Source organism: Orbicella faveolata, unplaced genomic scaffold (genome assembly GCF_042242905.1).
Source record: "Orbicella faveolata isolate gen_17 unplaced genomic scaffold, um_ofav_v1 contig_25, whole genome shotgun sequence".
Classification (NCBI taxonomy): domain Eukaryota; kingdom Metazoa; phylum Cnidaria; class Anthozoa; order Scleractinia; family Merulinidae; genus Orbicella; species Orbicella faveolata.
The window spans coordinates 14,127,081-14,150,023 of record NW_028301553.1 but is presented as its reverse complement, the minus strand read 5'-3'; the positions used below and the strand labels follow the sequence as shown (position 1 = coordinate 14,150,023).

Sequence of the window (22,943 nt, the reverse complement as noted above, 5' to 3'; positions counted from 1 at the left end):
TTAAATGGGACGGGTTGTTATCAGGCCAACTGACCACTTTGACATAGCTATAATTATTCATTTTTAAAAGAAGTGGATGTTTCTGCAACTTTCAAAGTCCAGTTATATGTAGAAAAGTCTATTTTTCTGTGGGGACTATAACCAAGGCTGTCCGCGTGTTTCTACGATGTTAATTTCTAAGTCTTTTTCATTTCTTTGTTTTCTGGGACAATGACTTTATGCATACTTTTTTAAAGAGCGCATTTCAAAAAGAAAGAATATTTTGTGACTTACCTTTTTCAGTTATTGTTGCAGTTGTATATCGGCTATTGTTCAAAAAATTATTTCTTATCTTTATATCAAAGAAGTGTGGCTAGAACTGTTTACCCATCAATTTTCCCAATTGATCACACAGGAACTTTTTGTTCTTGCTGGGGTCCTTTTATGTTTGACAGTACAACAGGAACGTTTGCAAGAAAAAAGAAATCAGTTGAAAGCAAGGAAGATAACATAAAAGTTAAAAAAAGCATCACATATCTTAGTTGTCGGGCAGGCTTCATTTCCCGAATGGACAAGATTCTTCGTTATCTTTGGACTTCATTTCCGGCATGAAGCAACTACAGACTATACTATGTAGGATGCTAATCCTATTCCCAGGGTCGAAAGTGGTTTTCTATAACTATCCATTTGGCTTCGGTTCTTCTACTTTTCACTAAGGCGTTTGTTTAGTTTTAAATAGCGAACTGTATATATTCAACACAAGAACAATTTTCAACAGTTTATTAAACATTATGCATTTCAGTGATATTACAATATTTTTCACTAATGAATTATTTCTTACACTTTCAAAAAAGGAAACAATTTCTAGAAGATAAACAATATTGGGCATTCTACAAATCAATCTCCTTACTTGCTATACACGTATCTTATAGCATTAAGTTTCAACAAAGTAAGATTCAGCAAGGAAATGCTTTTCCATTTCTTTACGTTGCAAAGCAATAACTTTTACAACTCCTTGCTAACCTAAATAAAACAACAGGCAATGTTACTTTAACTTATTTGCTATATAAAATCGAAGACACCAGTTTACTTTTAGTGTTGAAAGTTATTTTCAACTCGCGCGCTGCCAAAAATGCAGCGATAATCTCAGAATTTGTGGGATTTTCCACATTGATTTTGTTGTAAGACTCTGCTTGTTCATTATACAACTTTATGAAAGATTCCACTTGATCTTGAAGAACCCTTAAAAGAACGTTGTGTTCTCCGCCAATGAATACCCCTACACTGAAGTGTGTTTGATCTGCAGCTGTCTTGATTTGACTTAACCCACAAGAATCACAAGTACTTAGATATGACTGGAGATTGCTCAGTCTACGGTGACAACTGTTGCAAACTGCATAGCGTTGAATTTCTTGCACCCCAGCAATTCGATTGACAGTTATAGTATTCAGTGAAAGAGACTCTTCATTTTCCATTAGCTGTGGAACAACTGTCATATTCCGCACATCCGATTTCACTGTAGTAATGATGGTGTCAAAATTACTTGATAAATATTTCTCTCCTTGGAATGAGCGAACTCTTGCATTGACAATTTCGTATACTTGCCCTTCTTGGACTAAGGGGATATTTTTGTTCCATAAAGTAAGTTTAATTGCACTGGTGTCGTCCGCTATATTACAATCCAATTTCATTACTGACCGCTCCTGAACCTTAACTTCACTCTGCTCTGATCTGATATGTACTTTCCCGATAACTGAAACTAAAGTGAAATCTGAAATATTATCGATTTCACTGATTTTTATAAATCGTTTTGAAGGTGCCTCAATCTTGGACAAAACAAATGGAACATCTGGACCACCCCTCCCCCCATTTCAATGATGCCAAAATGGCGCGCTTTTGCTCCTTCGCGCCTTCATCATTGCTTTGGGGGGGATGGGGGATAATTGTTCCATTTTATTCTGTCCAAGATTGCTGGTGATCAAATGGGCACTCTGAAATACTCTCAAGTTTTAGTACGTTTATTAATGACAATTGTCGTGTCATTGCTATTTTGCAATGACCTTTTCAATGAATAGTTGGAGAGCCTAACACTCTTTTGCGTTTCGTCTTTTTGCTTCACCTGATTATAGAGACTCTTATCAAAGCACACTCCATCGCAGAAACCATTTGCACTTTGAAACTTAAAGTTGAAATATGTATAATTATTGCGGCTCGGCTTTACTGGTGAAGTATCATGAATATATCCAGAGATCGGAACTTTCTTTAGATGATCACATTCCTTTGCATCTCCATCAAACTGTTTATTCAGTTGACCTTCACTAAAAGATGCTACAAAAAAGAGAATAAGATTTTGTATCATTCCTTTACTAACTGTTTTAAAACTTCCATATTCTAAAGTGCTGGCAGTCTTTGATGTTTTAACCATTTGTCTTAAAGAAATTGAGCTAAATTGTTCCACGCTCCCCAATCATTCTAGGCCTATCAGCGGATTGAGTTATTACTTTAGCATAATTTACTCAGTAAAATGACTATTTGCCAGCACATTTGGTAATCACGATTTTTGGTAATGTCATTAGTTGTTAGGCTAAGGCCTGTAGCTATTAACGGCATCTGGGACATTAAAGTTTTACATTACGATGTAGACAGAAAATAACACAATTCTGACATTCTGTACCTTCAGTTAATGCTGACGTTTCTCCAGTGCAGAAAGAGTAGTCATGAGATATCAATGTTTCATCTCTCTTTTCTTTAGTTTCACCTGTAACAAAACAATGATAGCAGTTCACCTTGAATACAAATCAAAGTGGCTGTGACCCACTGAACTCGGAAAATAATAATGAAAGGGTGTTATGGGGCACTTGAGCCTTCTGTACCTAATTATATAGGTAACGTTTCCCCAAGTAAATTCTTATGTGCACGTAGCACAGTCTGATCAGTGCTTACTCGCTGCGCGAGAGTCCACGAATTCCAATCCTGTTAAAATAAATCATTTGTTTCAGGCGATTGCTTTGGAACTTACGATATTGCGTAGCTTTTTGAATGAAAAACCACTAACACTTTTCCTGAATCGAATCGCTAAGTCAAGAACCATAAGTATTTTCCTTACTATGGAAAATTCGTTACACCTTCAACTTCTATATTTCAAAAATAATTAACTTGACACGCAGCAAGAAACTTTAAAATGGCCTTAGACTGCTCATGTTCGAAACCCGGCGGGGAAATAACAATATGTAAGATAGGGGATGCTCGTCGTCCCGGTTGCAAACCAAGGACTCTGGTCTACGCTCTAATTTAATTTCTGTTTTCAGGCTTGATTTCCCTCATCTCTCCAGTACCCGAGTTGGATCTACAACTGCGCGTGGAATCCTTTCTTGAACAGTGGCTAATAATCGAACCTATTCCGTGTAATGAAGCTCAGGCAACGTCCACATTAGTCTCCGTCAGGAGTTAAATTGTAATTTTCCGAAGAGTATTTCTTGCCTTTTCATATGAGAGTTCCCCCCTTCCGGTTTCCACATGTCTAATGGGAAGTGAGTTAAAGAGTAAAGGAGTGATGGAGTGATGGAGTGTAACCGTTTCACCACCGCAACTTGGAAAATAATAAACATATTCCGAGTTAAAAAGTACCTTTAATGCTTCTTGCTAAACCACAGCCGGACTAAGACTAAAGAAGATTTAGTATCATTCTTTTACTGGCTGTTTCAAAACCTGCATGATCTAAAGAGGTGGCAGCCTTTGGTCTTGTAAATATTTGTACTGAACAAATTGAGCTGGATTGTTACAACCTGCTGACCCTTTTTCTAGACCATCAGCGGATTGACTTATTACTTATTTAGCATAATTTACTACAATGACTATTTTCCGGTACATTTGGTAATGATGGTCGTGCATAAAGCCATTAGTTGTTAACCCGAAGCCTGTAGTTATTAACGGCATTTGGTAGATTAAAGTTTCAGTTCACCGTGTAGACGCAAAATAACACAGTTGTGACATTTGGTACCTTCATTTTGTCCAGTGCAAAAAGAGTAGTCACTGGATTTCAAAGTTTCATCTTTTTTTTCTTCAGTTTCGCCTGTGAAAAAACGAGTCGAGTCAAACGGTTATTTATTACAGCATCCGAAATGTTTAAATACAACATCGGTAGAGCAATCCAACCAGCTTATCTTAAAAAGCAAAAAGATAATAAGTATGTAAGGAAAATTTAGTAATTCAGAAACCATCGACGGACAGAAATAACATTTCACTCACCTGTAGATTTTGACGTCCCTGTTTCACTAAAAGAATTTTCAATATTGGCAGTAAAGATTTCCTGTTGTTTAATTTGCTGCTTTTGTTTGCCTAGTAAAGCAAAAATAAAGGTTATTATTTTTACCATTTTTCTCGCAAGATGCCGCTATTTCTACCGCTTATCTCTTTTAATTTACAACTGAAAGTGACAACAACAGACCTGTGTTTGAAACTCTTTCCTCCACGGTACTACTATTTTTCCTTAAACATTTACTCTTACCAAAGTCTTTCCTTTCTGCAATAGAGAAAATAAATTATAAAAATATAGTCTATTTTAATATAGTTCCCCAGTTTCGGCTGTCCCTTACCTTTCGACATTTTCACAGCAAGAAACAATTATGCACTGATGGAAGAGAATTGTAACCACTATTCACCTCTGAGAATTCGCGTTACTCCACTGCACTGTTCAGCAACATCATACGTGAGCTATTTAACTAAACTATTGCACCATCAACATATAAACTATTGCACCATCATTGAACAATAACTAGCTGTCATTTAAATGTTACAACAGAACATACTGTTGCACTATCATTGTGTAATCGATACTTACTTGACTAATATTTTTATAATTCATGATTTCTTGTTAATTACAGCAAAAATTTCAAAGTTTCGAAGTTTTCCATGGCATATATTTTTGCTAACTGCCCACTCAACTAACCCCCACTCCTTCCCCCACCCAGCCAAAAAGCTTTGCCCATCCCTCGGTCCATTCTCAATTCGGACAACACTCTTAAGGTAATTCCTCTGAAATAAAAGTGACAATAGATTTTTGTTCAAACTTTGTCCACTGAATATTTGTCATATGATAACTTCAATTTTGAAATAAAAAAGGGGGGTGCCCATGTTCATTTAGGAGCAGTGAGGCATTGAAAATGCCCCATTTTGGCATTATTTAATGCCTATTATAACAATGCAGTCCCAGTAATTGTAACATTTTTATAAGCCCGGACTCATAAGAACACGCATTAAACTACAGTCAATACATTGTGTCGGACACAAATGAAAGTTTAAGTTTGATTCAGACAGAAAGCTAAATCCTTGATTAAAAATTTGAACCAAATTTCTTGACGTGATTACCGACTGCAAAATAGAAAAGACCACACTGTATCTGCTGTTTTCCTTATTTATTCAATTTTCAGCAATAGAAATTAGATCAGTCTTTTCTCACACAAAGCTTATGATTAGTTGATTACAATGACTAGAAAAAAAATTGGGGTGCCCATGCTCGTTGGTGAGCTAGAGCCATTTTTCAACTGACAGAGCTCAATATCAAGGCAAATCTGTCATGTTTTCAATATGTGCGTACACAAGCATGCGCTAATGACGCCATAAATTATGTGCAGTAAGGATGCGCAATGCAAATGTGAGGAATGACCTTAAACATTCCTGGTGTTACATTATGACAATCATCACAATCAGCAGTTATTCCCCACTCGGTAAAACCAAGTCCACTGCACTGTTTTAAATTTTTAGAAGTCTTTTCCAACTGCTTTAAAAGGAACAAAATGTTTCAAATTTACTCAATAGAAACAATTGCATACGTAAAGAAAGCACACAAAGTCTCTGTGGAAAACTTCCTTGGAACAAAGGATTTTTAAATATTTGGGAAGTTACACGCCATGTTGCGGTTTTAAAACAAAAACAAAATTCCAACAAAGGACCGATTCATCGAGAGTATTTACAACAGGCCAATTCGTCGACTACATGAAGTTGTGACCTTCATTAATTCAGCTTTTTGGATCATCACCCATAAAACCTGTGGGATGCATGTAATTAGAAGGAATAAACCAAGGTAATTCAAAATTTCTCTATTTTCTGTATTAAGTCTTGATCGATTTGTATGTTAATGAGTGTGCTGTACGCGCTATACTCGACATGTAATTTGACATGTGCTATTTTTATTATTTCTGTTCTTCATAGAGAGAGAAGGATGACAATAATAATAGTAAATTGCACAGCATATAATTAATGTCAACTGAATACTCTACTGAATATTGTCATCAAGATCATCATGTTTTCTATTCAACAGTAGCTTTAATGTTGTTGTTAATCTCCTAAGGCAGTGACTATAGATTTTATGTTCCTCAAAATGATCTCAAAGTTTAGAAGACAAATGCCTTCCCGAATCAATACAAATTAATTGAGAAGGTAATTTTTCCTAAAAGAAATGTCATTCTACTGGCATTGAATATCATCATATTTTGAACTATGGTTTCATCTTCACTTTGTTATATGTCAAATAGTTTCTCTTTAGAATTTCATTTCCATTGTCTTGAAGTAAACTAGACCACCAATTCCTTGACTTAAATAACACTTGATGACTTCCACACTTGAGATGCATGAGCCAGTAATGTTTTTGTGCTGATTGAGATGTCCATTGTGTTCAAACTGTACTTCACATTCACTTGTTTTTGGTTACATGTATACTTTATCCATTATTGAGAAAGTGACACAATGTGGTGCAATGTCCCCAATCTGCAAGTTATATAACAATCAGAAAAGAAATATTTGAGTTCTGCTATTTTGACAAGGAAGACTATTGAATTAATATATATCCAAGTTCATGATAAAAATCAAAAGGTTTACTTTTACAAATTACAATTTCGGCACTTTCAACAGCTAGTAAAGTACTTGTTCCCATAATTAATTACAACAAAAAATAACAATACAAAAAACTATGAATAAAAAGTATCTTATATGAATACAAGTGCATTGATTCAAACATGGTGTTGATCCTTAGCATAAATGGCCACACAAGTAAATGAATAAAATTCAAAACTATGCAGTAGTTTCAATAATCCAAGTCACATTTTAATTTTAAACTATAAATTTACAATTATGAAACTTACCTTGGTGGTGGTCCGGGCTTCATGTTTCTACACATTGTGTACAACATTGACTGCTATGCACTAACATAGAATTTCTCTGTAATACTCACTTTATCACCATATTCACTTCATTCATTAAATTTTCTGTTCAAATTAAATGATACTATTTCAATAATCGTACTGTTGCATAAAATCAAAAATGCATGCAACATGTATTTTAAGCCTTTAGAAAACACTTACATGTTTCTTCAGCTGCAAATTATTGTTTACATCATAAATGAATGACGATTTTAACTGCATCATGATCTGAATAGTAAACCCCAATCACACTATTATCAACACTTTTAAATTTATGTGATCTGATGTAAACATGATCAAGAAGACTTCCTGATAAAAATGTTGATGTGCTCACAATTTGTTGATAACCCAATCTACTTTCCAATATATTCTTTAAATTGTGTGATTCTTTTTCATTAAAGTAATTGATATTAAAATCTCCAAGAATTACATCAAATGTGTACGCATTTGTGATATGACTAAGATTGTTAACAAAATCATGTACATTAGAACTCTCCTGTAGTCAAAAAGCAACAGTGACAAAGTAAGTAAAAGTCATGATCTGCAAAAGAGTCCAGACTCCATTCTACTGATAGATAAATTAATTTGCTCTTTTTTTTACTTTGAAAGATCCCCGATGTTGACCATCGTATAACTATGCGCACAGTGCAAACCACAAGGATTCCCTGAAGCTTATCTTACTATAAAGTGATGGCGACTTATTTAATCATCGGGAAGAAATTTTTAGAAGCATTCTTGGTGCAGTTTGATTTAAAACTTTTTTTTTACAGTTCGTGATAGAGGACGATAATTTCGAGAAAGTAGGCTTCTGTGACAATGCATACTAGAGAGTTCATTCGTCTTTCTGAGAGTATTAGCTCATTTTGGCCGGCTGTAATCCCAGTCATTTTATTTTAAATATTACATACTACGCTCCAAAACGGTTTTCAAATCTTCTTTCAATGTACTTGTTGCTTGTTACTATTTTTGCCACCGATGCGCATTGGTTGAAAAAACAATCCCACCTGAAAGTGAGGTCTGTTTGCATTTGACATTTGAGCGCTCCATCCAATATGGCGATCGAATTGAGTTCTGCGGTAGCAAGCAAAGAATGTATTTAAAGGTGAGTTATTTTCGTAAAGTTGAAGCTTTAAAAAAGATTTTCAGACTTATTAGCCAAGGTAAAAACTGCCCCAGGAGTTTTTGGTGTAAAGGTTTCACTTCGAAACAAGAAACTCGTGGAAACTAGACCTCGTGGCGCAGAGTTATCGATCTCAAGTCCTCCACAATACCCTGTAAAAAGCCTGCCTGTTTTAATGAAAGGCATACATGGTTGATTCTTGAAACCGAGGAATAAGGTGTCAGATAATCGAATAAAATACACGATCCATCATTATAGTGAGAGGTAACTGCGTTTAAAACGTATGCGAACGAGATTCTCTTATCTGGGACCATCCGATCGATGAGTATGGAGACTTGGTATGTTGACACTAGTTGACATCGATGTTTTTGCAACTTTTCAGCTGTAGTGCTTTATGCAAGTGCTTCTTCCCTGTGAATTTTATCCAGTTTCGTTTATAGTTCCTCAACAGTTACCAGTGTTTAACACAGTAGATGTCAGCTTGTTTTGAACTTGTTGTATTGTTAACATGCAGTAAGTGTTTCATCTATTGATCTTCCAGTGTTTACATGTAAAGTGAGTTTCACTTGCCTAGCAGTATCACAACACTGTTTTGCTAGGTTAAATAATTCATGTTTCTATAAACTTGAAATTCAAGATGTGCCAATTAAAGCAGAGGGATGTATACTGTATTACATTGCCTCACCGAATTCACCAGTATTGGAAATGAAGTTGGAAAATTGTATAAAAGAGCTGAAAGCTCACTGTCTACTTTCCAGAAGTTTGACAGTGCAGATCAAAATGTTTAATCTGGGTTTGCCTTTTCTACAACTTATAGCTCACGAGACCATTCTACATTGAGCAGCCTATAAGCCCATTCTCCCCCTGGATCTAAGCTTTCCCTACAGTTTAAATCCCAACTAAAAGTCATAACAAAGTTGTATGAGGTAGCCCAGGGTCATAACCAGCTGGTTTTACCAGTGTATTTCATGTTATGATTCAGCCTCAGTCAAAATGAATTCAAAATAAATGCACTGGCACTGGCATATAGAGGCCTGAAGTAATACAAACAACACAAGTTTTCTTTGCAACTGTTTTGTACAACAACAACAAAAAAATGTCACCATGCAAGTTGAAAAGCATTGTTGCTGCACTTACTAACACCAAGTCATAGGATTATCTTGCACAGAGGTAATAATTATTAGTAATTTCTTCTTCATGCATATATATGTTGTTGCAGTTGCCACTTGGGCAGTTAAACAAGCACAACAGCACTTTTAAACTTGTAATGTGACATTGCTTGACACCAAAGTGAAAGAAAATGTTGCTCATATTACCTCGCCTTATTACAGAGCTTATTGTTTTATCTTTTTCAGCAGTATATTATAGATTTCCTTGAATTGTGAGAAAGGAAATAGAGAAACATTGTTGATCTAGTATTGTGTTATACATTAGTGACTGGCGTGAGCATAGAATTTTTTACATCTAATTACTCGACTTATTGTACTGTAACAATGCTTACAATTTAACCTGTACATACACTGATTACTCTCCCAACAATACTTACAAATACCTACAATATTGATTTAGGTAGGAAAAATTGAGAGTCATTACATAAAAGGATTATTAACTAGTTTTTCACGAAGTATGATTTACTCGAAAGCTATACTTCATACTAAAAGTCAGAGACACATAAAAGTATAATAAACTGGTGTTCTGTAAAGTATGATTTACACATAAAGTGAGTGAAGTCATAAGTGCAAAACATCAGATGAGTATGAACCAACACATGAGATTACACTCTCCCCCACCTTTCAAAGTGTTGTGAATGGGTTTAACTGTACATTAAATTTTGATTTTTTTTTCAGAAATGAAAGTCAGTTTATTTTGTAATCCACTTAACTGAAGAACTGTTATCTCAAAGTATGGTACAAGCATGGAAACTGGAATGGACTGAATGGACTGAATTCCTGCTTGCCCATGGTACAGGTAATTTAGATGTAGAAAGTTGAACTCTACGAGCTGAGGGAGTTTATTTTTTTTTAATTTCAGTAAGTCATTTTCTTTACAACTTCCATACAACTTCCATAATTTAAAACTAACTTTAGTTTTGAGGCCGGGTGGTCTAATGGTCTGGGTTCGAACCCTGGCTGGGTACTTTGTGTTGTGTTCTTGGGCAAGACACTTTACTCTCACAGTGCCTCTGTCCACCCAGGTGTACAAATGGATAATGGGGAATTTGATGCTGGGGAATTTGATGCTGGGGTTAGCCCTTCGATGGACTAGCATCTCATCCAAGGGGGAAATTCCTAGTCATTTCATGCTATAGAAACCAGCTTAAGCTCTGGCCTGATGGGCTACTTGGCTTGTATGCAGACTTTACCTTTCTTACCATTACAATAAGTTAGTAAAATGTGATTGAACCTCCCTGAGAGAAGCCTTGTATAAGCTTTTTTATATACCACCTCTTCAAAGTGTCTTGATTTAAGCACATTGTCAGTGTCCAACTTCGCCTCATTAACATGGAATGATCAATGACCAGATATAGAAAGTTTAACTCTGTAAGTTGAAGGAATTTATTATTTTTTTTTACTTTAGGGATCATTTTCTTTACAACTGCAATTGTTTTAAACTAACTTTAGATTTGATGCATGCCTGGTAGTCTAATGGCTTAGTGTGCTGAACACTGGTTCAAGAAGTCTGTGTTTGAACATGGGCTCTGCAATGTCCCTAGAAAGCAAGCTGGTCTCTTCGTTGTGTTCTTGTGCAAGACTCTGTACTCTCACTGTGCCTCTCTCTGTCATTGTGTATATTTTGAATGGTTGGCACCAGTGAATTAAATGCTGGGATAACCATGCTGAAAAGCTATGGCTTGATAAGATCATGCGCTGCCACAAGACTCAAATACATGCTACATCTCTCTTAAAATCTTGCACATATTTCACTGGCCAGTTAACCTTGAGCAGTCAGTCACATTTCCTTAGATTATGAATTATTTCTCTCTGCAAGTTGCATTTTGTTTTTGTTTTTGTTTTTTTCAGAATAATTATCCTGGCTTAGTATGGACTGCAATAGGTTTTTTCAAGTGAAATTCAAATGCATACAGGGCTCGAAATTGCGACTCACTGGTCGCCAATGCGACCAAAAATTGAGCACTGGCGACTAAATTTTCAGAACTGGTCGCCAGCTGGCGACTTGCGATTTGTACGATAAGTAAAGATGACCACAACACAACTTTTGTTTTTAAATCTTAAGATAGCGAAATTATTCAGATCTGGTAGCTAGTAGACAATTCACCTTTCCGTCCCCACTAAAATAATGTCTGAATATTACAAGAAAATTGTAAAAATTACTTGTAATGGTAAAAATTACTTCGACACGTCGAAACTGCGTTTACCAAGCGTCATATTGTTTCAGCGGCCTCTTCCAAAACGCGAGAACAATGGCGGCAGATGTGATCAGTTGTGTAGAAGCCTAGACCAAGCACAGTGTTGTTTATCAGCGGCGAAAGGCGACGAAAATAAAGAACTGCGTTTTGAAGAAATACGAAAGGACCCATGTTTGGGTCATTACGAAAACCATGGACGTAAAAGTTTTTGTGCTTCGCTCCATTTAAAATAACTTAGAAGAAAACCATCACCTGCGAACCAGAGACATCAGGGAACTTAAGCACGCACGTTTTTGAGATGTGGACGGTAACCAGAAGTGAGCTTTTTTCACTTTAAACTTGTCCTTACACACCCATATTCACATTGCTAAGTATCTTTTCTTCATTAGAGATGAGTAGTATAAAAATCTGGGGGACAATACAGTCCAAGCATGCGAAATCTTCTCTTCCAGTTGCCGTCCGCCTCTCAAAAACGCTCGTGCTTAAGCTCCCTATAATCTGAGAACAACGGTAGCTTTATAACAGTGTATAAGTCTTACTCGTGTTGTTTTCAAAAGTTTTAGCTCTTCATTTGTGACTTTCTTGCATGCAAAGTAACGTAGAAAATCATGTTAGTGTTCTCATGTGAGTTATATATAAAATAAGTTGGCGACCAAAATTTACGATCTGGCGAGTTTGCAACATGCAAAGAAAATCGTGTCTGATAGCTTAGGACTAGTAGATTCCTCAACTTGCGTGAAGTGCCTTGGGAAACGTTTTGAGCACATTCAAATAACAGAAGTACCGAAAGACATGAAATTTTCTAGGGCTTGTAAGAATGGCTATGATGCACTAGTATATACATCATAGTCAGGGATGGACCATTATTTTGTGGAGGAGGGGAGGTGGGGGTTGGGCAATATTCTGGAGCATGAATATTTTCTTCTCGTCTTTAGATTGTGCATTAAATTTTTTTTTTTTTTCGGGGTGGGGAAGGAGGGGGGAGGGCAATAGCTTGTGCAAGAGTTTTTTAAAGTCAAACACAAGACCTGGATAGTAGAAAGCACTTGCTCATTTTTTTTTTTTTTTTTTTTTTTTTTCACTGGCACAATGTTTTTCAGCTGTCTTAAATGTAGTTGTGCAGGAATCTTTTTTGGAAATTGCCCAGCTCCCACCCTCTCCCCCCCCCCTCTCCCCACCCAAAAAGTTATGGTCTGTCCCTTAGAGCTTGCATAAAGAGCAAGCCAAAAATTTGGTTTCCTTTGCACCCTAGTTTGTCTTAAATTTTCACCGAATCTTCTTAGATGGCCAAAATAGAGGAGTGGCACATTTACTTCTTTTTGAAAACTTGTGAAAAGTACTGTCTACATTAAATTGTAGTCCAGCTCATGTGTCAGACAACCACATTGTAGCTCAGAGGTTAGGCAAAGCTGGTACTAAGATTTAAATCATCTATAGCCTGCAATGAAACAAAGACTTTCAATTTACAATTGCTACTAATAAACATAATTATACAGTAACAAAAAATAAATCAAAGTTATAAAGAAATTGTATTAAATGAAGTTGATTAAACAATTATTATTGAAAAAAGAAAGAAAAGAATAATGTGGCGCAGTGGTGTTGTGGTTAGTGTCCTTGTTTCCGGATCGAGCAATCTGGGTTTGAGCCCTGACTGGGGACATTGCATTGTGTTCTTTGGCAAGACACTTTACTCTCACAGTGCCTCTCTCCACCCAGGTGTATAAATGGGTACTGGCCACCTTGATACTGGGGGTAACCCTGTGATGGACTAGCATCCCATCCAGGGGGAAATAGAAATATTCCTAATTGCTTCATGCTACAGAAACTGAGATAAGCTGCAGCCTGATGGGCCACTTGGCTCGTATGCAGACTTTACTTTTTACCTTTACCAATTCAAAAATAATAAAAAGATATTCCATTGTTTTGCAGTAAAGGGCTATGTCTTGTTCTTTTACTAATCATTTACTGTATTTAAATTTAATGCGGGTAAAATTTTTAAGCATTTTTCTTTATCGTGTTGTTTTAATTAGCAATCTAATTTTATTTCATAACAGTGATGTGTGAGAATTCTTTTTCATGATCTTTTAATTTGTTTAGTTAGTAAACCAGCTTAAAGTAAACCGGATGAAAACAAAAAAAAATTAATTAAAATTGGTTTGTTCAAGCTCTATACTTATCTGTTCTGTCATTCAAGCTTTGTCCTTGTCTGCAGAATGTATAATTGTTGGCATAAATGTGGTCATATTGCAAGCAAGGATTTTTCGTGCGCTCAGTATACAGCAAAAAGTATTTTGCTCTAGACATAATTAAAGACACCTTAGGCAGACAACTTCATTGATCGCCAGCATAATTATCAAATATTAGTAAGATTTTTGGGCAGTAATGAGTTTAAAATAAGATAAAGTAAAAATCGTCGCAGGCTTCTTCATGTCATTTCCGGGAGCGGACGCGCTAAAATGTGTTTTTAAGGATTGTTGTGTTTTCGTTGTTCATAGTGGGTGATATTTTAATTACAGAGCGTAAGTAACCCTAGATAAGTCAGTCGACTCGAATGACTTGTGATGGTGTTTAATCTTTGGTTTCAAAGCTGTGTGCTTCGTCGACGATAATTTTTGTGTTCATGCACGTTTACGTCAGACAACTTACAACAAAGCAGTATTACAAACTTCTGGAAACTTTGCGCGCAAAACAGCAACTGCAAAACGTACGGGTGAAACTTGTAGGTTGTCGAGGCCCGTGATTATATGAAACTGCCAAAGTGTTGCTACAACAAATGTTGCGTTAAAAACCATTGTATCCCTGCAAACGAGAGACGCTTGTTCATTTGAGAGAGCGCCTTAATGTCTAAGAAATATTTTTTTAAGATGGTTGAAACGATAAGAATTTTGTACAGAAATTACGTTTAAAATTTCCATGACACTTAAGGGTACGTTTTCTGAAGCTTTTCTTTAAAATTGAAAGCTCAAATGGGTTACAAAAGCCATGAAATTGTTAGTTTTTAGTACCGTGTTCTCGATCGAGCCTTCAGGTTATAGACTACTTATCTTTTCTATAATCATGAAAGCGCACGGTATTTCAAATGCCGCAAAGATAAAATGCGCGTGCAAATTGGCAGCTATTGAAAGAAAGCCGACAAAAAGAAAGCATGCGAGCGTGCGCGCGTGTCACGACAGATTAATCAACCAATAGGAATCCGCCTTTAAAAGCCACGCATTATATCGCTATGGAAACGCCAATTGATTACGTGTCTGATAACTGCGCTTTTGCAGTCTTATAGCAACAAAGCTGATACTGTGCGCGTCTAGGCTGTGTGATAAGAACAAAGCCCGCAAGGGGTTAGAACAAACAAAGATCCTTTTGAAGCATGTTCACAGAAGAAGTTAACGAAGAAGATACTCGGTGATGTCGAGCTGCAATGAAGGGCGCTTTCCAGGTACTGCATTTTTAAAAGTTTGCGTGATAATGTGCTATGTCTCGCTGCCGTCTTGTGCCTGTTTCATTAGGATAATTGTGAGACCGATCGATAAGATCTTCATGGATTGAATTCCATCTTGCAGTTAGCCTAATGCCAGGACTTGTGCTACGTTCTTTAGTAACAGTAAAACGCTAGTGATTGTGAGGTAGAGTAGAGTATACCACTATAGGAAAATAGAGGTTAATCGATGTTCAGTTAGCTGCTTCCCTTAACTTGCGGTAGTTGTAAATCGCCACATGTAGTGCGCAGTTGAGCGTTGATATTACGTTGTGAATTGCATGCATGCTTGTCTCTGTGATTGTTTCAATTGGGATTTTGATGACATTTGCGTTATAAATTAGGAACAAGCGATGCCCCAGCCACTGTACTCATTTGCGCTATCATCCTTGAAACCGCTAACGATTCTTGTGATCACGTTGTTCCAAAATACAGTTTCAATCTATTAAATCGCGGCAAGAATTGCGTAATTTAAACCGTTGAACTAGTTTCTGTGTTTAGAAAGCGAGCTTAGATTACTGTATGCAAAGTTGTTTACAAGTTTAATTGGTAGAATTCCTTTGTTTGAATAACTACATTCCACGGCTTAAAAATAAACAACGGGAAATAATGTGTAGGTTACTCTTTCTCCGATAATGCGATTTTAATGTACGAGTGCAATTAACATGATATTAAGTAACATTCGTTACCACAGACTATAACCTCAAAAATCAACCTCTATATAATTAATATTCGAGAAAATTAAACGCCTTACTCGTACATGTGAATCTTTAAAGCAGCCTGTTTAGGCTTAGCTGTATTAATGAGCGCTAATTAACTTTGAATTTAGTTTCATAAATAACGATTAGTGACTCCGTAACTTATATTTGTTCTTCAGTGTTGATTTTGACCAACCTTTACAGGTAACTTAAAATCGTAACTGGAAAGCACTTCTGGCTGGGAGGGATTAAACCTTGCTTAACTTTTAATTCCTGAATAACGTTAATACTTCTGTCATCGTCTTTTTTATCAAAAATCGTTGATCTTTTGCTTGTTTTGAATGAGACAAAGAAATTTTATTTCAATTCTTTTCGTCATTATTCAAGCGCATACATTAAATGAAACTGTTTGTTAGTAGAAAAGCGAAAGCCGCAGAATTGCACTAGCTTGTGAAATATGCAACTTAATCGTTTAATTTAGAGCTATGGAGGTCTAATTTTAGGCTCGTGTTTTGCTGCCCTTTCCGAATTTGTTGATCGTAAACGTATAGCCAATCGTTTGCGATACTGCTACTTTAAAACAACTAGTTCATAAGAATTAATGGTCGGGCTGGATTTATCTACTTGCCAGTTGTATAGAGTCTTTCTTTTGGAATATGAGTGAAGTTTAAAGTGCGTAACAATTGCGAAAATTCGCTTGAATTACAGTCGTCTTTACCGACTCAAAGAATGGCTTTTCTTCGTTCGTACGAAGACTGGTTTTCTAAACGAAAACAATTTAGACTCCAAAAGAAGACAAACCAGACCAAATAGAATTTTGATTTAAAAATCGACAGAATTTTGGTTTAAAAATCACAGGCCCAATGCGCGCAATCTATTCTTCGATGTTGTTCCTCAGTTTCAATCACTTACCTTCAGTTTCAACTTGCTTCACAATGAATAGCACCTTGTGTGCTCATACGCTGCAATGAAGACGGATGAGCAATTCAGGAGACACTTGCTTCGAAATAAAACGGGTCTTTAAAATAGGGGATGCTGTCTTTTGCTTCATTGTCTGGTGTTAGATTCGGTCTCAAACGACATTTCTTCGGCAGTAGATCGTGATATCCATGGCATTCTTTTTTAGCTGTTCGTTTTTTCTCGTTTGCCACTTTGTTGTCTTGCCTTTCTAATATCTCGGGTTAGTATTTTCCTTCATTTCTTCTTTTGGACATTTGTTTATGCTGGTTACATGTTTGCGCATTAAAGAACTCCTTCGATCATCTAGATAGACAGAATAACTTGGCTTGAACGGCACTCGAAATTTTCCATTCGCTGCTTTAGAAACGAGCAGAAGTCTGGAGCGAGTCTTATCTTGCAGTGGCTTGTGGGATCGTTACTGGAAACAATATAGCTTTGTGCCTAGTAACGGCCTCACAAGCCACTGCGAGATGAGACCTGCCCCAGGTTTCTTCCCGTTTTTAAAGTGGCAAATTTGAGTGAGTCTTAAGTGCAATTTTCGACCCAGGGCTTCGGTTTTTGTGCGCGGAAGAACAAAACGCAGGTGACTGGGATGAAATGTCCTTGTGCGCATTCTCTAAATTCCTTTCTATTAGTTCAGGCATGCCGTGAATTTCCAATGAATCAGGCGCCTCGTATTCGAGTTAGTTACTGGCCCCGAAAAGATCATTTTGTTTATTCTATCAAGTAACGATACTCGATTAAAATTGGCCATTTTTCGAGTAAAAAACAAATTTTATGCATGAATTCGCGTTTTTGTTAATCTTCGTATGCACGTGACGTCATCACTTTCTAAAAACCAAAACTAAAGAGCCACCAAAGCTGTTATCCTCATCAGGCACAAGAGGTAGTAAATTTATATCTTTTAACAGCTTTTCACCTCAACAGCTTGCTTCGTCCGGCACATTTTGAACAGGCACATTTTGAATTTCAGAATTATGGCGGTGCGTGACATAAAGTCATGAACGCGTTTGTCGAAAAAGATAACTCCTCTCGTGATTTTAAGCCTTTTTAGAAGTTAAAGTATTAGGAAAAGTGCTTATTCAAATGTGTGCTTGATCAGTTCAGATAATCAGTCGCCTAGATAGCCAAAGTAAGTTCCAGATGTTTACACTATTTTCCGGCTGCCATGTTGGTGTACCATGGAGGTATAGCAACATGGCGGCTCCATACTGGGCTCTGTAAATTTGCGCAAAATATTTCGACGAATATTTGAAGTTTGGGAAAACGTACAGACCTAAAACTTGGAGAAGTGTCTTGTTTATTTATCTCCTATAACATCAAAATTTCTTGACTTTATATACTGAATAGTTTTTGAATTATTTTTTTATTGCGTGACAGTGCAACCAAAGAATTAGCATTAACGCGTGGTGAATGTGGCCACACATAACCAATAGCCTCCCTTTGGGCGCGAAAATATGCCCACATATTTGTCTGCGGACATTACCTGTCCCGTGAAGTGATAGGAAATTTGTAAGCTTCGAGGAACAGATAATGTCTAAAGACAAATATCCGGGCATATTTTTGAAGTTAAATGGAGGCTATTGAGTTTATTATCCTTCAAATATTTTTCACAACCCGCGGGATTTGGAGAATGGAGAATATGAAATTGATAAAGCGTGATAGGTTCTTATAATGTATCTTCCGTACTTTTTCTAAATTTGTCTGCTTAAAAATTTTTCAAAAGTGATCAATATCCGTTTTCTCTTCACAATTTCAATACGTGTTCATAAGAAAGTTGATGAGAATATACGAAATAATCACTCGTTTTAGTGACCCTCCCTTGCCCAGGAACACTTCATTGATGGATACACCAAGAGATATGTTTTCAACGCGACATATTTAATAAGCTTTTCATATAACATAGTACAGAATTCAAAATGTCGAGTTTAAATGTGCCCGTTACTATCAGACATTGCAACGAGGACCTGCGAACAGTCTAGTCTCTACGGCATTGACAAGCGTTTCATATAATACATTGCAGAAGTGCTAAAGGGTGCGCATTACAACAGGGAACTCACAATAAGTCTGTATACGACAAGAACTGTTATTCGGCTAGACGATTTTTATTATTAAACAACTCCTAGTTTTTGTCTTTTTCCTCTTCTTCGTCCTCTGAAATCTGCAGGGCAAAAAATCATTTTCAATTTTATTATATAAACACCAGTGAAATACCAGGATTTTTCCTTTTACTAAAACATCATATCTTCATCGCGCGCAGTGAAGATACTATTTTTATCTTTCACACCGTGAAGATATCACTCCTTTTTATAACATTTTTCTTTTGTCCCTTTCACTACACTTAAATTTGTTGATGTATGATCGAAACATCTTCCGATCTTCTTCGGTCTTCTTCGGCAATCTTCGGCAATTTTCGGAAAATGTTCGGAAAATGTTCGGAAGCGTTAATATGGCCTTCGGAACAATTTTGGAAAATCTTCGGGATCTTCGGAAAGTGGTCGGAAATATTCGGAGAATCGTCAAAAACGTCGTCATTAGTGTGTTCAACTCAATATCGATATCTCATGAGTGAGCTGCGCTCACTTGTGAGATATCGAGTTGAACACTCGAAGATAAAATTCGTATCCACGCGCGGGCATGTAATATCCTCTATATCTCTCGAGCAGGTTGTAGAAGATAAGTGATATTAAGCCTGCGACCCACCAGTCGATTGAATGCGTTGTCGCGGCGATTTTCATCCCTAGCGAAAATAGCAAGGAAATTTCGTCGCAATTTGCTGTTAACACGTTCGTTGACTGATGCAAAATCACCGGCGGATTTTTTAGGTGATGTTTGACATAGCAGACATATCGACGATTTCGAGTCTCGTAGCGGAGATCAGAATTGCTAGTGAAAGCACGCGTTAGTAGCAGTGAGCACATAGGGTGACTTTTCTCAATCGCCGGACAATTATAATATAATGTATTTTTTGCTCACAAGCTGAGGGAATGGCTAACGATTTCTGTCGATTAAAACGTTACATGATTAAAATACATCAAAAAAATGTAACTTAGTGGTACTTACATCCGCACTACAGGGCTTCTGATAGGTTGCGGAAAAAGGTCAAATTTCGCGGGATTTTCCGAGACAAATTCGCGGAAAAAAACGGCCTATTTCGCGGGAAATTGGAGGAAATTTTCAGCGCAAATAGTTCGCTGAAAAAAGATGGGTAAAAACGGCCGATTTTGTGGGCATTTTCTGGGCGCATTTCGCTGGCAAGTGATCGGTTTTGGACCGATTTGGCGAGCGTTCTTAACTAAAAAAAGACAGCAATTTTGCCAACTTTTTGGGAAAATTACGACTGTTAGCCTATGCAATGACAGATACACCGTTTTGCCTTTGTAAAACCGGCGATTTACTTTTGCAGGAAAATTTGGATTATCTTCCGTGTTTGTATTTGTTGACAAGAGGTTATTTTAACAGTGATCATCATTTGCTCTTTTAACAACAATGCGCTCAAGAAATGCGCCAATGGCAAAGCTTTTTACATCGTGGCCACAGAGAGTGCCCAGTTTTTCGCAACATTACTCCAAGAACGCCTGGTAGTTTTGGGATGTTGTTTACTCGTTGTAGTGACGAAGATTCACGATAAATTTGCAAGTTTACTGCAAGTAAACAGCCCCAACAGCCAAGATAAGTTTCAAATATGTTGTACCAACATGTGTTTGGTACGATTTCTTGTGAATTCCGCGGCATTTTGCGGATTTACATGAAATTCGCAACTCCGCGACCGCGCGAAATATCAGAAGCCCTGGCACTATCCTGTGGATTCGGAGTGTCTTCAGTAGAAGAGAAATTTCTCTGCTGTCCCTCACTCAATCTGTTGGTTTTGAGTGCCTTCTTTAACGGTGGGACTACTCGCTAGGTATTCTTTTTCTTTTTCCGGTACCTAAAGCATCGGGTTCCTGATATACTTCATCTACAGCAGTTGGTTCTATCTCAATATTTTCACTTCTTTGGTTGCGCCTTTTATTAGGCCCATCTATCGGCGCGTTATCTGTTGCTCTGAATTTCTGGGACATTTTGATTCAGCTCTTGTTATACTAACACTACTATCCTTGCTGTCAAGTGAAAATACTGCTTCAGTGATAGACAACTTATTTTCTGCCGAGGCAGTCTCTTCTTAGTTTGCTAAATTTAGACTTTGAATCGCCTCATTCCCCCTTGTAAGACAACTATTTTCTCAGCGCTCTTAAAGAAACACAACACAAATGAATCTATGGATATCAATTTGCCGCCAAGGTATTTGGTAATGATTGAAACTCTGCTTACCTTCTGTTGTCATTGCAAAATGCAGGACGAGTTGTACCCTGGAGTAGGAAAAAGAAGCACTCGTTAGAGAGAGGATTTAAAATAGCAAAGGAAAACGTCCCATTATCTCTTACCTCCTTCGCAATTCGGTTGGCTTTGGGTATCGGCAGAGGTAGTAACATTTGGCGAGTGCTGGTCGTATGTATCACTTGGACTTTGTAGAGAATTCCTGCTACACTCGCCTCTTCTTGCAGTGCCGGGGTGCTGGTGTGATGTAGTTTTAGAACGCCCCCGAGAATTCCTGCTACACTCGCCGCTTCTCGCAGTGCCGGAGTGGTGGTGTGATGTAGTTTCTGAATGTCCGCGAGAATTCCTGCTACACTCGCCGCTTCTTGCAGTGCCGGAGTGGTGGTGTGATGTATTTTCTGAACGTCCTCGAGAATTCCTGCTACACTCGCCGCTTCTCGCAGTGCCGGAGTGCTGGTGTGATGTAGTTTCTGAATGTCCCCGAGAATTTCTGCTACGCTCGCCGTTTCTCGTAGAGCGGGAGTGCTGGAGTGGTCTATTAGTTGAATGTCCGCCAGAATTCCTGCTACTCTCGCTGCTTCTAGCAGAGCCGGAGTGTTCACGTACCCTGCTTCTCGACGTATTTGTTCGTCGTTGTGGATTTCCACGACATGAGTTGTCTCTGGAATAACCCGCGTCCTTTGTAGAATTCCCTGTTGCCCCAGATTTTCCAGACATTTTGAAAACTGTCAGTTTCTTTCAATATAAATTTACCTATGTCCTCTTCTTTCTACCTCGTACAGCTTATCTCGAAGGATCGCAATATTTTGTTGCACGTGGTACTGTTAAACCAATGAGAAGGTTCGTCGAATGCGCAAACAAAATGCGCTCTATTTGTATACAAAGGTGCGGGGACCATACTATTTGTTCTTTCTATGGCATCATTATTTCTCGATGGCGGGAGAGAGCCTAGTTTGGTTGCGTCGCAATAAGTCGAGGAACTTCCCGTCAGATCGAATGTTCGTAAGGATATGGAGGAATATTCGAGTAAACAATGACTGTTGGTGCTTGGAAAGAACACGAGAATGGGAATTTTGAAGGAGTTTGTTGGGGCGTAACGATCCTAATTCATTTTCTTTCGTTTGTGGCGTGCGAAAATAGTTATAAGACAAGGAGTGAGCGAATAATTTGTTTTGCTATATCTGGTCCTGCCTGCCCACTTATATTTAAACAAACTTAAATTTGTCCTCTATTCTTGTTATGAAGTTTGCGCGCCATGGAAAAATGGATTCTCAGGTTATTTTCGCGTCGCTTTCAATCACTGTTAATCATTTCATCAATCAAAGCGTTTTCTTTGAATAGGTTGTGTGCGCTCATTGGGTTTCCACTGCCGCGGCAGTTGGTCGTTGCTTGACCGAAAATTTGCTAACACTGCATATGACAAAACGCTGGCAAAGCAGCGGGCTGTCTATTTATGGGTATTCTTGTTTTGAAATTGTCTAATAACCACGTGATTTACTTGATAAAAATATGCTTACACCGCAAATTATGAAACGCTAGAAAAACGCACCTAATATTTAGTCGTCCTTGTATTAAAAATTTTCAGCGGAATACTGCGAACTTTGTGCTTCATAGATTTGCTCTTAATACTGGCAGGGACATGTAGAGTATGGAAGTCATTTTACTAGAGTTTATGCTCAATATTCGTTCACTTCCCTTTGACCATTTTTGAGCGCGAAGCTAGTTTTATATTCTCTGCTAAATTGGTCTGTTATCGTGGTCAGAGAATCATTGTTTTACCCTCATCTATCATCTAACGAAACAGCTCGTGTAAGCCAGAAACAGAAACGCAACT

General features: G+C 37.4%; 2 protein-coding genes across 2 annotated transcripts; both read right to left on the bottom strand.

Annotated features, from left to right (window-relative positions):
- Window positions 1–744: 744 nt before the first annotated feature.
- Window positions 745–1,850, bottom strand: LOC149109085 (uncharacterized; the record flags this gene model as incomplete). The annotated part of the gene is made up of 1 exon (XM_089294588.1): window positions 745–1,850. A coding segment is annotated over one exon (816 nt), but the record flags the coding sequence as incomplete, so codon positions are not given.
- LOC149109084 (uncharacterized) lies at window positions 1,845–22,894 on the bottom strand. The gene is made up of 7 exons (XM_089294587.1): window positions 22,889–22,894; window positions 21,217–21,801; window positions 4,427–4,514; window positions 4,228–4,317; window positions 3,980–4,051; window positions 2,654–2,737; window positions 1,845–2,307 (listed from the first exon to the last, which is right to left on the bottom strand). The coding sequence occupies exons 1-7, from the start codon at window positions 22,892–22,894 to the stop codon at window positions 1,982–1,984; spliced, it is 1,251 nt and encodes a 416-aa protein (XP_089150713.1). The 3' UTR covers window positions 1,845–1,981.
- Window positions 22,895–22,943: the final 49 nt, after the last annotated feature.

Coding starts and splice junctions, on each gene's coding strand:
- LOC149109084 (XM_089294587.1), bottom strand. Junction 4,052..4,227: donor AGGGACGTCAAAATCTACAG/GTGAGTGAAATG, acceptor GTTTTTTCACAG/GCGAAACTGAAGAAAAAAAA. Junction 2,738..3,979: donor TTGCACTGGACAAAATGAAG/GTACCAAATGTC, acceptor GTTTTGTTACAG/GTGAAACTAAAGAAAAGAGA.